Source organism: Parus major, chromosome 25LG1 (assembly GCF_001522545.3).
Source record: "Parus major isolate Abel chromosome 25LG1, Parus_major1.1, whole genome shotgun sequence".
Lineage (NCBI taxonomy): Eukaryota > Metazoa > Chordata > Aves > Passeriformes > Paridae > Parus > Parus major.
Window position 1 is genome coordinate 855,590 of NC_031793.1, and position 15,726 is coordinate 871,315.

Here is a 15,726-nt window from a genome sequence, read left to right on the forward strand (position 1 = left end):
GCGGGCGCGTGGGAAGACTGACCCAGCTGGGGTCCCCGTCCTGGTGCGGATGAGAGACGTCGTGACTCTGCCTGGCTGATGGGACCACCGTGCACATGAATCCCGAGGATGGACTATACGAGTCCCCGGGCAGAGATTCCAAGGACATCACAGACCTACGTGTGTGGGCCCCCTCCATAGACACTGGGCATGGACCCCAAGGACTGAGCCTGGGCAGGGACTCTATGCTTCCCTATGGATGGAGACTGTGCGCAGCCCTGCTAGCCTCCTGTGCACAGACACCTTTACAAGGACCTCGTGCATAGCACCCTGTGCACAGCCTGACAGGACAGAAGCATTGTGGGCAGCCAGTGCACTCTCTGCTGCCACGGCCGTGGTTCACACCACACCAGCCAAGTTCTGTGTCTGGCCCTGCTGTCACATTGCTGGAAAAGCGGAGCCCAGTGGTTTGGCTGCCTGTCAGGCTGCAGTGCTGGGGGCCCCTTACAACAACTCCCCTTTGCAACTGCACAGAAGGAGGAGAGGGTTTTGTGGCAAAATTGCTCCCAGCACTCAGGTTCCTTTTCTTTCCTTCAGAAGGCAGACTTCAGTCCCCTCAATTTTTATGGGGCCTCAATAGGACAGACATGCAGGCAGCATTGTCTCAGTCACACTGTGTTGTAGTGGTGTTCGAGCAAATGTGCCACATGTCCCCTTTGGACAGCCTTCCCGTCCTTGTTCTCTGCTAGCTCCCACAGGGGGCTTTGGGAGTGCCTTTGGCAGTGGTGACAGATGGCACTGCACATCTGCTTCCCTGAGAAGACAGGCTTCCCTAAGCTAGGCTGGTGCCAATGAAGGCCTAACCCAGATCAGAGTGGGATGGGTCTTCTTTCGGCAGGTGTGAACAGACAGGACTGGCAGATGGCCTGCTAAACACCTGCTCCTGCTTTTCTTTCAGCCTCGACGCTTGTCAGGTCAGCATTCAAGTGACAGATTCTGCTCATCCCAGCCTGTAGAGCTGCCTTGACTTCGGAGTGTGTGCCATGAACTCTGCTAACCTAGTGTCCCCAATCCCAACACAACCCCATTGCTGGGTTCAGCAGAGCAGCCTCTACTTCACCAAAGAGAATGCTCCACAAGTGTTCCAAACCTTCATTAAACTGATTAAACCTGCTACCTAGACATTTCTGAGGTAAAGGTGGGAGCTGAGTACAGCTGCCTCTGTCCCCCCTCAGCCCCAGGTACCAGGAACAAGGGTTGGAGAGGACCCAGAACCCCAGAGGTGGTGGTCTGGGCCAGAGGACACAGGGCAGAGCTGCTCAGCTTCATCAACCCTCTGGTCCTTCAGCAAAGCACTTAAAAATAGCCTCCAAGCTGAGGCCAAAGCCACTCCTGCAGTCATCAGTAATCCCTCTCCTAACAGCATCTTTTTATTCTAAGGCTCTGAGCAGGACAGGGAAGCAGCTGCTGAAGTAGATAATGGAGTTCTGAGGCTCTTTGATTTTCTAATGACTTTTATTCAAACACAGTGAATTAATATGCATGGTTCCATCTTTGACACTAGTGCGTCAGTTCTGTCCTCCAGACGAGGACAATGGCCCAAGTTAGAAGAGCTCCAACAGCTAAATCTCCTTCCAGCAGACTCAAAACGAGGCCATGGGGATTCAAGACAACAGGCCACAACTGCAGCAACCCCATCCATGAAGGGCTGGAGTACAAAGGTGAGCAGGAACAGTAGCTTAAGGAAAGTAAAATAAAACCCCATAGAACGGGGTGTTCACTGCTGGAACAGGTCCTGGTCAGGAATGGAAGCAGTGGTAGGACAGAGCAGTGCCCACGTTCCACTCCCTGCAGCAGCTTGCAGCCACAGCACAGCAGGGATGGGGACAAGGGGCTCAGCCTCCATGCATGGCTAGTGGGGAGAAACAGGACAAAGCTTAGGCCTCAGCTCATCTTACTGCTTGGCAAACAGACAGGGAGAAGTGTGGGGTGGGAGCTGGCAGTGCTGGCACACACCCACAAAACCTTCCTCCACTGCAGGGGAGAGGACAACCTCACAGATTTTCCCCTCTGTGCTTTGAGTTGTAAGTCTGCAGTTTATAGAGAAAAGCTGGTTTGCCCAGGGAAGATGGAGCAGAAACACTGCTCTCTTACTGTCAAAAAAGAAAAGGGCTTTTCTTCTTCCAAGGTAGTTGTGCCAAGTCTTCCTGCAGGGCTTGGGCACACCACAGCTCCAATGACCGCCCCACCCTGCAACCAGGGCTGCAGCAGGGTTTGCAGGGCACAAACCACCCAGCAGGAGCTTGGAAAAAAATAGTTAGACCAGCATTCTCAAATTAACAAACTGTAATTTTTCTCCAAAGATACATTTTTCCATACACATCCATCATACACCGTAACAAAAAAAAGCAGTGTACATGAAATAAGAAAATAAATTAAATCCATAGCATAGGTAAGGAGGATGCTCTAGACTGGAGTAAAATCAAAAGTTTCCAGCAATACAAGAGGCTCAAGAGTTTGTTTTAACAAGAATGCCTGCTAGCATGGGCCCAGCAAGTGTTCTGGGTCAGTCCAACTCCTTAAACAGTTATTTAGAGTTTTGAACAGCCAGTATTGTCCTGCAACAGGCAGAGCTATTACATCCTGGGAGAAAGCCAAGAGGCATCACTAAGATCCAAGCAGAGCATCCAGAAGATATTCAGATTGGTCCTGCAGCATCCACACTAGCCATCCTCCTTGGGTGGTGTATACCAGCCTGAAACAAGGAGAGATCTGTGAGGGAGGAAACTGCATGGGCAACGAGAGTCTGCACCCAGAAAAGCTGCTGAAAGCAGCCAAGTTCCACTTCCAAAGGGCCAGATATCCCCAATTACTGGGATGCTTTCCCTCTGGCTTACTTCCCAACACCACACAGGCAAACACAGAATCATTTAGGTTGGAAAAGGCCTCTCAGATCATCAAGTCCATGCAATCACTGAGATGCTGCATCTAGATACAGCCACCAGAGCCCAGCACTAGGCAGCAGAGAGAGCAGCAGTACTCAGCAGACACTCTGCGTTACAGCAGCTGTCACTGCTGCTGTCACCTCCACACTCGAGGAAGAAGAGAACTTGAATGGATTGTCTGAGGATCCCAAACAAGCGAAGGAAAATACAGGCCCTCTCCCTCAGCCCTTACCATTCTTCTCATGGATCTGAACCAGGGACTTGTAGGACTGCTGTGCTCTTGTCAGGCTGTACTGGTTCTGCAAGGGAAGCAAGGAGACCATCAGTCCAGCAGGAACCCTGGGGAAACCATCCGTCACACCTTCCCTGTATGGCCAGAGCTGGCTGTGCCCCCATTTGCCACCCCACTTCCATCCCCCATTATCCTACACTGTCCAGGCCCTACCTTGTTGGCTCCAAATTGTACTCGTGCTTTCCCTTTCACCAGCGTTGCACTGATCTGCATGATCACTGACTCGATGGAGTAGGCACTACTCCAGCCCTGAGGGATGAAACACATGGTGAGGCCAGACTCACCCCAGAGACTCCCAGTGCAACCAAAGGGCCTTCCCCAGCTCTGTCAGGCAGTGGTATGGCTGGAACTGTCAGGAATACAGAGTGTGGTAGGCAGAACAGCTCCCCCACTTCCCACAGGGGCCAGCACCCACCCACCTGTTTCGTAAGCAGCTCCATGCAGATGGCACCGCCACCCAAAACATACCTAGGAAGGAATCAGACAAAGTTATTGCACAGATAGATGTGATCATACCCACCCACTGCTCCAGAGGTGAAACATCTTCTCTGATGTAAAAAGTATGCTAAAAACTCCACCATCGGTGTCCGCTTCCCAATGGCAAATCCATGTCAAGGAAGTCACAGGATTGCACAGCACCAGATAAACCCAGTGAGAAGTGCTGCAGAAAGCAGCACTGCAGAGCAGAGAGCGACAGATAGTTACTCACCCCCCTGACAGCACCGGGGATACAACCCTTACAAATGGTGGATCAAAAGGAAAGTTATCCTGGAATGAGAAGGGAAGCAGAGCCACTGAGAAAGGTGTTCTCTGATGCCTCGCCGAGTCAGGCACCTCTCTAGGAGGGCGAGCCTTACTTTAAAAGAGAAGTTGAGGAGGATGAAATCTGTTCCTTCTTTCTCTTTGAGGATTTGGAGATCGTTGTGCAAAGCGCTGTCCTCATCAACCCTGTGAGAGGAAAACCCCGGAAGATCAGTCAGGGCCATGCACCTCATGTCAGCTGTGCTCACTGCCACCACACTCCAGAGCTGCCATACCTGCACAGCCGGGCAGTCACACGGGCCCTCAGGCTCTCGCTGAGGGCAGCGACAGCATGGGCTGCCAGCATTCTGCTTCTGGTTTGCAGAGAAGACCATCACACCCCTTTTCCATGCTGCCAGCTTAAAAATAAAGGCTGCCTGGCCCAAGGAAAAGGCAGCACTGGTGTCTGGAGGGTGTGCAAGCTTGGGGTTTGCCTGCTGCACCTCTCACCGGACTCTAGGAACAGCAGAGACTTGCAGAGTCCTCCGATTACCTCATCTTGTCTGGAGATATCATCTCCTCTTTGTTGCGAAGACAGCAAGCCAGCTGCCTGAGAGAGGCTAACTCAAGGTCTGCTTGGTGCTCCCCTGCCATGCTAATGTCCTCTCTGCTCACAGGGACTTTCTGGTCCCATCACCAAAACCCACCACAAATGCATGATCCCAAGCTGGGGCTACCTACTTCAGGAGTTTGACGTTCCAATCGTACAGGCTGTCATTCACTAGTTCAACTGCATAGTATCCTGCAAGGAGAACAGAGGAGGGGGGGGGTCATGGTAGGGGAACACTGGGAGGGGGTTGAGCCATCACCCAGATTTCCAATCCCCTGGGTCCTGCAGCACAACTTTACTTGGGCACTGTCCCTCCAAGAAAAGCAGTGCTTATCCACAACACTCATGAAGACAGCAGTTTCTTTCTCTGCGTCCCTGGGCTCAGGAAAGGAGTAGGAACACCATTCCCCTCAAGTCAGGTAATTCTCTGACACATAGCATGCTCTTCACTTCCACCCAGCAGTGGCAGGGAACAGAGAGGGTAAGGTGGTTTTGTTCACTCTTGACAGAGCCACAGCCATCAAATGCTGGAGATCCTCCCCCTCAGCTTAGCAGCACAGCTCCAAGGCCCACTGCCTACCCCACAGAACAAGAAATAATCTTCCTCCATGGAGCTCCTGGCAGCACTCACCGCCCTTGAAACTTGGTGATCGGTAAATATCCCTGAGCTCCTTCATTAGCCGGTCAGTGGCCTGAACAGACCCAGACACTGCACCCTGCAAGGAACAGGGAGGGGGAAAGTTGTATTGTTATGCTGCACCCAACCATGGCTATTGCTCTATGAGGTCAACACCTGAGCTACAACTCAGAACAGCCTCCATATCAGACCATATCCTGCCCATCACCTCTCAATCTGTCCCCTGCCTCAAATATATCACCTCAGGCAGCACAGCTGCAGCAGAAACACCTCTGCATCCTCTCCACTGACTTAAGAATCTCAGCCCAGGGGTACAAAAGCACAACCCACCTCCACAGTCTCAGGTGATCACAGCTCCTGGGGCAGAAGGGAGCCCCAGATCTTGCTGCAGGAGGATTGTCCCATAAGGCACCAATGCCCTGGGGGCACTCCCTGAGCTGCAGAGGCAGTTCACAGACTTCTCTGCTCCAGCCCCATCAGCCCTAGAGAACTGGTACTGCTGTACCTTTGGCTGGGGACAGCCCCTTTGATTCAGGGCTGGAGGGCTGGCAAGGGCCTCCATCACTCCAGCCCTTGAGTCCCTCTGCTTCCCCAGCCCACCTGCCCACTGGGCGACACGTACATTTAAGTAATCTTGCCTCTGGTTCTTTTTTATTTTCTCTAAAATGGCCAGGTTTTCTTTCCCAATGCCTTCATCCTCTGTCTTTCTCCCATCTGCCGGCTCTTCCTCTTTCATCTCATAGTGGTCCAAGTCCTCAGTGTCCTGGAAAGGGAAGAGGAAAGCTCAAAGAGATGTGCCTTTGCTCCTCCCTGCTCTGAGCTGCCCTGACCCAGGAAGAATTCCTGGTGCAACTCTTTCATCCCAGGAAGCCCCAGCTCCTGATCTGAGGTACAAGTGGAGTGGAAGACACAAGGTCTGGGCATTCAATTAGGCTCATGTGAGCTCTTTGTTAGCTGGATTCTCCCCTGCCATGTCCCATGCCTGTTTATAATGAACCATTAATCTCTCACTCCTCAACATGCCCCATGGATTTTGGCACACCTGTGGCTTCAGCAGTTTGTGCCACGCTGCTGGATGGCTGGAACAAAGCACAGCCCCTTGACACAATGCTGCCAGGCCACCTGGGCCTCTTCGCTAGCCAAACCCCAACAGGGACACAGGTCACTGGCAACTCAAGAACAGATCCTTGCAGCCAAATCCAGCTGCATGGGATGTTATTCCCTCAACAAGAGCAGGTATTTCACAGCATGTCTCTCTGTAGATCATCTCAGCACACTCCAAGTGTAGTACCTGACCCCAGAAGAGCCTTTGCCCTTCACTGTTTCCCACAGTAACATGTGGCAGTGCAAGACCCTGATGGGAAAAAACAGTTGCAGCTGTCTTGGCCTACTACAGAAATCTGTCCCCATGCACACAAGGTTCAGCTGACTGGAAATGGCTGTGGGTATGCACAGCTCCAGTTCCAGCTCCACAAATCCTCTGAACAAGTGTTTACTACAGCCTCTCTGTGCTGGTCATGGCTATTGAGCAGCAGTTGTGGAAGCGCTTTGACATTTTTAGACTCACACAGGAAAATAGATCCTCCTAGAAAATCCCTCGAGTAGATTAACCTGCATAATGAATCTCTGTGCCAGGGCACAGTTCTGCTGCTCCACTCCTCCACACAGCTGAACAAATCCCACCGCTCAGCACAAAACCTTTGCTCTACATGAGAGCGTTGTCCCTCCAAAACACACGGTGTTAGCAAAAAGCACAAGGGGGAATGCTCAGCTCCTGGGGATTTATTTTCCAGCCCACAGGAATAGAGGCCTTGCACACACTGATTTGCTATGAAGCAGCAGATTTGCAGATTCACAAGGTTGTGCTGGTGCCAGTTTAACCCTCACCCTTTTCCCTGTGGACCCTGGCAATGCTCAGCCTTAATTTAGCAAGCAATTAACTTCGCTAAAACTCCCCAGCTGCTGGGTTGCTGCTGCTCAGTGACCTGCCCCCAGGCTCCGTGGCACACTGCTGACTCAGTGCCCGTGCTGCTCTCGTGTGTGAGGCATTGCTAAACGTCACCATGGAGATTCAAGATTATTCCACCCACTTCCACAGATCTCTAAACTGCAAACCAAACAACCAGAGCCTGTGGGTTCTGCAGCAAGGTGCCCTCAGACTGCAGTGAAGTGTGGCTGTCTCCACCACTCCTGGCAATTAGCTCACTTGCACACCCAGTCACCTGACCTCATCCTCTCTGTGGGAGTCCTGTGCAACAGTGACTTCCCCCCCAGCAACAGCAACCCAGAAATCCATCTCTTTCGCAGAAATTTCAGGCTTTAGAGAACAGCACATATTGTCCAAGCAGCTCTGCTCATAGCTCATCCACATGACTTTGGAGGCCATGGCTATGCTGCTCAGCCTCTATGCTCTCCTGGGGTTTGTGAATATGTGGCACTCAGCTGTGCCTCAGAATCCTTGGCATCAAAATGCCAGGAAGTATCCAGTCTTTGACCCAAACTCCCCTGTCTGGAGGCCACAAGCTTCTCCCAGGCAAGACCCCTGTACCCTTGCACCTTTCAGCACCTTCTCTCCTGTGCTCAGCTCTCTGGCATATTTTCTCACACACTGAGGTGGCACTTACCTCTGGCATCTCTTCATCTTCCTCTTCAGAGGACACCTCTTCCTGGGTGCTCTGTGGAAAGAGAAAGATTGGGATGGAGATTGTGTGGTCAGCATCCTGGGAAAATGCTCTCCCACCTTCCCAGATGGTTAGGTGAGGTCAAACAGGAATAAAAAAGCAGAATCAAATTAAAAGCAAAGAGTAGCTGAAAGCCTTTACAGAAAACAGCACCAAGGCTCAATGGAGCAGGCTGGCATCACCCAGGACAGGAATCCAACCACTCACCCACTGTGTTCCTCCTCTGGTAACCCCTAGAAGCCTCCAGAGCAAATATAGAGAACTTGTTTTCTGAGCTTTGTGAGCCTTCTCCTGAGCTGCTCACCTGTTCTGCTGGCAGAGGCTGGTCCAGCATTTCAACATCTGGATGTTGGGGAAGGTTGTAGAGTTTGCACAGGTCAGAGATTATTCGCTTCAGGTGCTGCAAAAGCTGTCCGGAGAACAGAAGGTCAGAGAAGTGTGGGGACCTCCATGCTGAGCTGAGCCTTGGCACTGCAGCCAGGAAGCAGAGGCCCCAGCGCTGCTCCTTCCTGCTCTGAGCAGCAGTAGACACGGGTGCAAAATCCCACCCAACCATCCAACAACGTCAGAGAGGCTCATCCCAAATATATGGAACATTTATGAGACCAGAGGCAATCCCCACTTCAGGCAGCTGAGGACATGCAAGCAGGGAGTTACCCTGCCAAAGCTGCCAGCCCTCCCCTCTCTCAGGCAGTGGAGCAAATCTCACCAACGTATTTCCTTTCCTGACTTCCACCAGCCTCTCCAGGATAGCTGCCAGGTTGGGATCGTCTGACTCCACAGACCATATTGGGGGAACAGCTGGATAAGACTCCTGGAGAGGGGGAGAAGGTGGTGTTGGTGGGATGGAGGCTGTTGCAGTGCACAGAGCAGCAAGCCAACACATGGTAGGGGCTGAAGCCCTGTGTCTTCTGCAAACAGATCCCTCTGAACCACAGAGCTCATGCCACAAGTGACTGATCCACCCTCCAGCATAAACCTGGGGCTAAGTGCAATACAAACCCCTACTCAGACCATGCTGGGCTGGCCATGTTGTGTCCCTTGGGCCCAGGGTTTAACATGGAGGGAGGATAGTGGTATTCTGGCCACCCCTCTGGCCATGGGGCCATTGGGGGGTGGGAGGCCATAGAGACAGGACACTGAGGGTGTCCCACATTTCCCATGGGATACTGCAGTTCCAGCACTTGCAAAAGAATCTGGCAGCACCCACGCAGGGCAGAAGCCAAGCAGGCCTCTGGCAGCACTTCCAACATGCCCCTCCAGAAAGTCCTGGTTATTAGTCCCATTCAGCATCTGCATCAGGGGCTATCCAAGCTAACCCTCCTTGCCTGGGAAACCCTCCAAAACAAAACCGGAGGAAGCCGGGAAAACGAGGGCAGTCTCGTACATGGGGCAGTCGGAGGGGCTCCATGACTGGGGATGAGCAGCTGGAGAAGACTGGGGGCTCCAAACAGCATGGGAAATAGCTAGTTCTCGTACACACTCGACGGCGGGAGTGCTGCCGGGCACTGTCCCCTGGTTTTTCTCTGCATGAGTCCCTGCTCCGAGGAGCTCGTGGTGGCTCGTATGGCGCTCCCGCAGCCCCCACGGAAGAAGGGGACGGGGGCAGCTACCCCCCGCACCCCACAGCCGGCGCCAGGGACGTTGGGGCCCAGGCCCAGCTCACCCTGAGCCCCAACGGCGGCGGCCCCGTACGCGCGAAGGAGGAGCCACTCGGTCCCAGGACCGCCTTCGGTGCCCCCGCAGAGCCTGGGCCCGCCGCACCCCCTGGGCCTCACCGTGATGTTGCAGTGAATACGGACGGGTCCCGGCGGCGGCCCCCGGGAGGCGGAGGCGCCGGCGCGGGCCCCGGCCCCTGGGACGAACTCGCAGCTGATCTCGTCCGGACAGGCGCTGCCGATGCGGAACCTCTCGTGGCCGCGGTGAAAGATGGACTCCAGCAGCCGCAGCTCCCGCCTCAGGAGCCGCCCGGCGGGGGCCGCCGCCACCTCGGCCCCGCTCCGCCCGGGTCCCCCCGCCGCCGCCTGCGCCCTCGCCGCCTCCTCCGGCCCCGCCCGCTGCATCTTCCCATGGAGGGACCCGCTCCGCCGCCGCCGCCGCCGCCGCAGCCCCGGAGCCCGCCCAAGATGGCGGCGGGACGGCCCCGCTCCCGGAAGTGCCGTCGCCGGAATGGGCGGGGCCGCGCTGCCGGAAGCGTCTCGCGATATGCCGGAAGTGACGCTCCGTAAGCTCCCGGGAAGCTGGGCGGGGCCAGCGACGGGGGTGGCGGGGGAGCCCCGCCCCTGCCGGGAGGGGTCACGGGGGTTCACCGGGCACGGTTGGAACCTGGCGGGAACGGGGTTCCCTAAGACCCGGCAGTGCCGGCTCTGAGACCCCCCTACTGGTGTACGGCGGAGCCGCGGGGGCTCCGGTCGTGGGTTCCACCCTCGAACTCTCCCACCGTTCAGCCTTCCCGCTCTGATCCCCGCCCAGGGCTCCGTCGCCCCGCTGGCACCGTGCAGGGACCCCGCTGGAGCAGCGGGCTGGGGGAGCTCAGATCCCTCCGCCGTGTCCCCGGACCGGGGCGGAGGCGGGGGCGGCCCCGGGGCCGCTGACGGCGGCGGTGACGGCGACGGAGCACGGGGCGGCCCCGGCGCAACGCCCGGCACCGCCTCCCGCCCGGGGCCGCCCCGCCCGGGCCGCCGCCGGCTCCAGAACTTCGGACAGCGCCCGGCCAGAACCGCGGACAGCGCCGGGTACCGGTGGCGGCACCGGGCCGCCCCCATGGCGCTGCTCCGCGTCCTCTGCCTTCTCGCTGCCCTCAGACGTAAGTGTCGGGGGCTGTGGGGGATGACACCGGCACAGGCGGGGAGGGGACCGGACCGGACCGGGCCCGGGGGCTGCGCCTGTTGCACGAGATAGATCCGGCGTGGAGCCGGTACCGGCCCCTTTGCGGTGCCAGTGGCACTGGCGCTTCCGGTGCTCCTCGACCCCCCCGGGGCTGTGCGGCCGCCGTGGGCTCCGGCTCTCCGAGGCGGTGCCAGGGGTGGGCAGGGACCGATAGGAACAGGGGAGGGGGTGTCATGAACGGGTAGGGGGAATCGCGGGGACAGGCAAGGGAGGGCGGAGAGGAACCCCCAGTCCTGTCCAGGTGCTTGTCCCCAGTCATGGAGCCCCTCAGACTGCCCATTCTCCCCCCGGCCCTCCCTGCTCCGTGCCCGGCTATGACAGCCACACCCCATCACCACGCACCCCATCATTTCTGCTCTTGGGCTGTCAGGCACAGAGCTCCAGGCCATGTACAGGCTCTGTCCTCGGGGGTCCCCAGACGCTCATGGGAGGCTCTGCCCTCCTCCATGGGACTCAGACTCTGCCATGCCCCAGGGAGCCTGGGCACGGACACAGAGGAGCGACTGGTTGAGTATCTGCTGGACCCTGCACGCTATAACAAGCTGATCCGGCCAGCGACCAATGGCTCTGAGCTGGTGACCGTGCAGCTGATGGTGTCGCTGGCGCAGCTCATCAGCGTGGTGAGTTGGCCAGGACTCTACTCCCCAACCTACCACCAAGCAGGCAAGGGGGCCTCAGCACCCTGAGTGACTGCTCCTTCTCTCTCTGCAGCACGAACGGGAGCAGATCATGACCACGAATGTCTGGCTGACCCAGGTGGGCACCCTGGACTCTGACGTGGCCCTGAGACCCCTATGTCTACCCTGCCTCAGGATGCCCCAGCCCCTGCCTTGAGACCCATCCTTATCATAGGGACTCCCCATACACCCTGTGTGGGACCCTAATGTGTACCCTGCCCTGACGCAGCCCCCATAAAGCCTGTGTCAACCCCTGTGTCACCCCTGTCCTGACCCACCCCCTTGCCCCAGGCCCCCGTCCTATGGCTGGGCTGATCCCACCTATCCTCAGGAGTGGGAGGACTATCGCCTCACATGGAAGCCTGAGGACTTTGACAATATGAAGAAGGTCCGCCTGCCCTCCAAGCACATCTGGCTGCCTGATGTGGTGCTCTACAACAAGTAGGTCATTTTTGGGGGGGGGGGGGCTATGTGTTCCCCAATCCCACCTAGGGCAGGGGACCATGTTGTACTGCTGGGGCTGACAACACTAGGACTGACAGCACCTCTCTTCACTCCAGCGCCGATGGGATGTATGAGGTCTCCTTTTACTCCAACGCGGTGATCTCCTATGATGGCAGCATCTTCTGGCTTCCACCTGCCATCTACAAAAGTGCATGCAAGATTGAGGTGAAGCACTTCCCCTTTGACCAGCAGAACTGCACCATGAAGTTCCGTTCCTGGACCTACGACCGCACTGAGATTGATCTGGTGCTGAAGAGTGAGGTGGCCAGCCTGGATGACTTCACACCCAGTGGCGAGTGGGACATCGTGGCGCTGCCAGGGCGGCGCAACGAGAACCCTGATGACTCCACCTATGTGGACATCACGTATGACTTCATCATTCGGCGTAAGCCGCTCTTCTACACCATCAACCTCATCATCCCCTGCATCCTCATTACCTCCCTGGCCATCCTTGTATTTTACCTCCCGTCTGACTGTGGCGAGAAGATGACGCTCTGCATCTCTGTCCTGCTCGCCCTCACTGTCTTTCTCCTGCTCATCTCTAAAATCGTGCCACCCACCTCACTGGATGTACCACTGGTGGGCAAGTATCTTATGTTCACCATGGTGCTGGTGACCTTCTCCATCGTCACCAGCGTCTGTGTCCTCAATGTGCACCACCGCTCACCCACCACGCACACCATGCCACCCTGGGTCCGCACCCTCTTCCTCCACAAGCTCCCAGCACTGCTCTTCATGAAGCAGCCGCGGCAGAACTGCGCACGCCAGCGTCTACGCCAGCGCCGGCAGACCCAGGAACGTGCTGCCGCCACCGCTCTTTTTGTTCAGGCTGGTGCCCACACCTGCACCTGCTATGCCAACCCTGGTGCTGCCAAGGCTGAGGGGCTCAACGGCTATCGGGAGCAGCAGGGGCAGGCACCGGCCCCTGCAGCTGGCTGCAGCTGCGGGCTGGAGGAAGCGGTGGATGGTGTGCGCTTCATTGCTGACCACATGCGCAGTGAGGATGATGATCAGAGCGTAAGTTGGGGTGGGCGGTGTGCATCTGGGAGTGAGTAGTGCTCAGGGGAGGCCAGAGCTGGGGGGTGCAGAGCATGTCCTGGCTCATGGCTACACCACAGGGTGTGATGTGCACAAGCACCAAGGGGTTCCCTGCCTAGCCCCATGCCCAGTGAGGTCCTGCAGCTCCTGCCTGGGTAGGGGGTCCAGCACGGATCCCACAGCCCGAGGCTGAAGCAGTGGCTCTGGAAACTCAGGAGGCTCCCAGGAGGCTTGGCCCTGCACAGCACTGTCAGGCTGCAGATTTTGTAGAGCCCCTCAGCTCTACTCACTGGGGAAACATTTCCTGGACTCAGCAGTGCGGGTGACAGCAGGAGGAGTGAGCCCCATGGGGCCCAGAGCAGGCTGGCAGGCAGCCCCAGGAGCTGCAGTGCTGAGGGAGCAGATTCAAGGCACTGAGGATACGCCAAATTCCCAACTGGGGCAGTGTCAGGCAATACCTAAGGCCCCAGCCTGACCCAGCATTTTTCCTGGCCCCATGCAGGTGAGCGAGGACTGGAAGTACGTGGCCATGGTCATCGACCGCCTCTTCTTGTGGATCTTCGTCTTTGTCTGTGTCTTTGGCACCATTGGCATGTTCCTGCAGCCCCTCTTCCAGAACTACACCACCAACTCCCTACTGGAGCTTGGCCAGGGCACCCCCACCTCCAAATAGCATGGGGAATGGCCAGTCCAAGGGCCAGAGAGCTGGGTACTGGGCTCAAGCAGCCCCTGCAAACCAATAAATACTCACAACAGGACCAGATTGGTTCCATATGGTGTCATTTCATCCTACACTGTGCTCTGCAGGCCTGAAAGAGCGGGATGCAGCCAGGGCTGGGGGGACTCCAGCTGCCTGTGACCAAGGTAAGAGGCTAGAAGGCATCAGCTCTGTAAGAGGAAAATCCAAACTGCTGAGGGAAAGAATATAGGATCATGAAACCTGACCCATGGGGATATGTCCAGCTCCTCCTCTGCTCCTGGGAGCACCAGTCACTCACTGCGTCTCCTCTCAGGCCATGTGGGGCCAGAATCCTAGCCTCAGTAGGCAGCCCCTGGCTCCAGCCTGGTGATGCCAACCCCTGTGCCAGTTCTGGAGCTCCCAGGAGATGAAAGAGTAGGAGCAGAGGCATGAGGAGGCTAGGGCTGTTCAGCTCTGGCTTCGAGGCGAACACATGGACCAAGCAGGAGGAGGCTATTTTTAGGTCCTACCTGCAGGCAGGGCCAGGGCAGCAAGTGCCAGGGGCTGCTCCAGCTCCATCGTCTTCTTTTCCACTCCAGGCTCAGTGTGCTGGAGCCAAGAGCAGGCTCAAGATGAGTTGCACAAGGAAAAGGAAAACACAATTAATCGACCCAAGCTGGGAGCTGCTGGCAACCGGGCCCCACCATGGGTCACTGGGCTGACAGACATGGCTGGCAGCACTTCCTGCATTCCCTTGGCCAGCAGGAATTGGCCTCATTGGGGAAAATTGAAATGGAGCGTTTGCTATAAATACCACTAATCCCCAGGGCTGGGGGGAGTGGTGTTGGCGGGGCCTGGCAACACACAGGGCCAGGGGAAGCTGCATGTTAGAAATTAATTTAAATCCCAGCATTTCACCCAGCCAGAGAAATCCCAGCTGCTGAGATTTCAGGGGCTGCTGCTCCTGGAGCTCCTGCTCTCAGGAGTGCACCCCAATACCTAAATGTTAAGAGCTTTTCTCCTAAAGCAGCCTCATGCAAGGGGCTTGTCCCAGTTCATCCCAGTGTCTCCTCTGCTGTTGGTCCAACCTCGAGTGAGTGCAGGATGGGGGGGGCCCTGTTGTACCCAGTAGGGAGTGGAGATCTGCGAGTATTGGGAGGGTGTAGGGAGCACAACAGGAGCCCTCACAGCCTCAGGCACAGCTCCCTGAGTAGTCACAGAGATGCCCCCCAGCCCTGCTCTCGGCTAGCTGCCAAGGCTGTTCCTACCCCTCACAGCTCTATGTGGCAGTGGATGTCCATGGGCAGCTATAGGCAGGGTGAACCTGTAACAGCTGTACTTTCAGCAAGTGGTAACCCTGCTTGGCCCCAGCCTGACTGCCTCTGGCTCCCAGCCTTAGAACTGAGCCTCACTTTGGGCTGTGCTTCCATGCTAAGAGATCTTTGGTCTCTGTCTCATATTAGACAGGGAGCTCTAATCCCAGGCAAAGCCAGCACTTGCCTTGCACAGGGAAAGGGGCTGCTCCAACACCACCCAATGAACTTGCTGTTGGATAGCAACAGCATTGCTACTTCTCACCTTCCACTAGCATCTCTGGAATGTGTTTCAGCTCAAACACAAACAGAGACAGGCCAGGGCCAGCAGCCACCACTGGTGTCCTAAGACTGGAGAAAAGACACCCCATCTTAGAGCTAGCAGTGGGGGAAGGAGCTGGGAGGGCCTTACCCCAGCACCTCAGAGCCAGTCCAAGCCCTCATGGGGTTAGCTCTGCCCAGTGAGCCCTGTGCTTGAGGCAGGAGGCTCAATTCCAAACTCTACCTGTCTCCCTTCATTATTTAGCAAATACTAATTCATCTCTCCCTCTCCAACCCCCACCAAGGGCCCCTCTTCAGCAGGAATTAATACACCCATGGCAAACAATACAGAAACTTTCTTTTTTTGTTATTAATGCAGAATGTTATGCTGGTCCTATGGCTGCACCTTGCAGAGGTCAGTCCCATGTATCAGCTTGGCTGGACTGCCAGTTATCTTCCAACAGAGACACAGAAAACCAG

General features: G+C 56.4%; 2 protein-coding genes across 6 annotated transcripts; one reads left to right on the plus strand and one right to left on the minus strand.

Moving 5' to 3' along the window:
* Positions 1 to 1,475: 1,475 nt before the first annotated feature.
* UBE2Q1 (ubiquitin conjugating enzyme E2 Q1) lies at positions 1,476 to 10,644 on the minus strand. 5 transcript variants are annotated; one of them, XM_015650081.3, is made up of 13 exons: positions 9,664 to 10,030; positions 8,595 to 8,699; positions 8,190 to 8,294; positions 7,829 to 7,879; positions 5,827 to 5,967; positions 5,199 to 5,283; positions 4,699 to 4,759; positions 4,074 to 4,164; positions 3,926 to 3,984; positions 3,636 to 3,684; positions 3,370 to 3,465; positions 3,157 to 3,223; positions 1,476 to 2,734 (listed from the first exon to the last, which is right to left on the minus strand). In XM_015650081.3, exons 1-13 carry the CDS (start codon positions 9,946 to 9,948, stop codon positions 2,703 to 2,705), a joined length of 1,227 nt encoding a protein of 408 aa, XP_015505567.3. In that variant the 5' UTR covers positions 9,949 to 10,030; the 3' UTR covers positions 1,476 to 2,702. The 5 variants fall into 5 exon arrangements, with proteins under 5 accessions (XP_015505567.3, XP_033375643.1, XP_033375644.1 ...); XM_033519752.1 differs by lacking the exon at positions 9,664 to 10,030 and adding an exon at positions 9,214 to 9,535; XM_033519753.1 differs by lacking the exon at positions 9,664 to 10,030 and adding an exon at positions 9,273 to 9,533.
* CHRNB2 (cholinergic receptor nicotinic beta 2 subunit) lies at positions 10,556 to 13,756 on the plus strand. The gene is made up of 6 exons (XM_015650080.3): positions 10,556 to 10,691; positions 11,249 to 11,394; positions 11,486 to 11,530; positions 11,783 to 11,892; positions 12,012 to 12,972; positions 13,496 to 13,756. The coding sequence occupies exons 1-6, from the start codon at positions 10,649 to 10,651 to the stop codon at positions 13,664 to 13,666; spliced, it is 1,476 nt and encodes a 491-aa protein (XP_015505566.1). The 5' UTR covers positions 10,556 to 10,648; the 3' UTR covers positions 13,667 to 13,756.
* Positions 13,757 to 15,726: the final 1,970 nt, after the last annotated feature.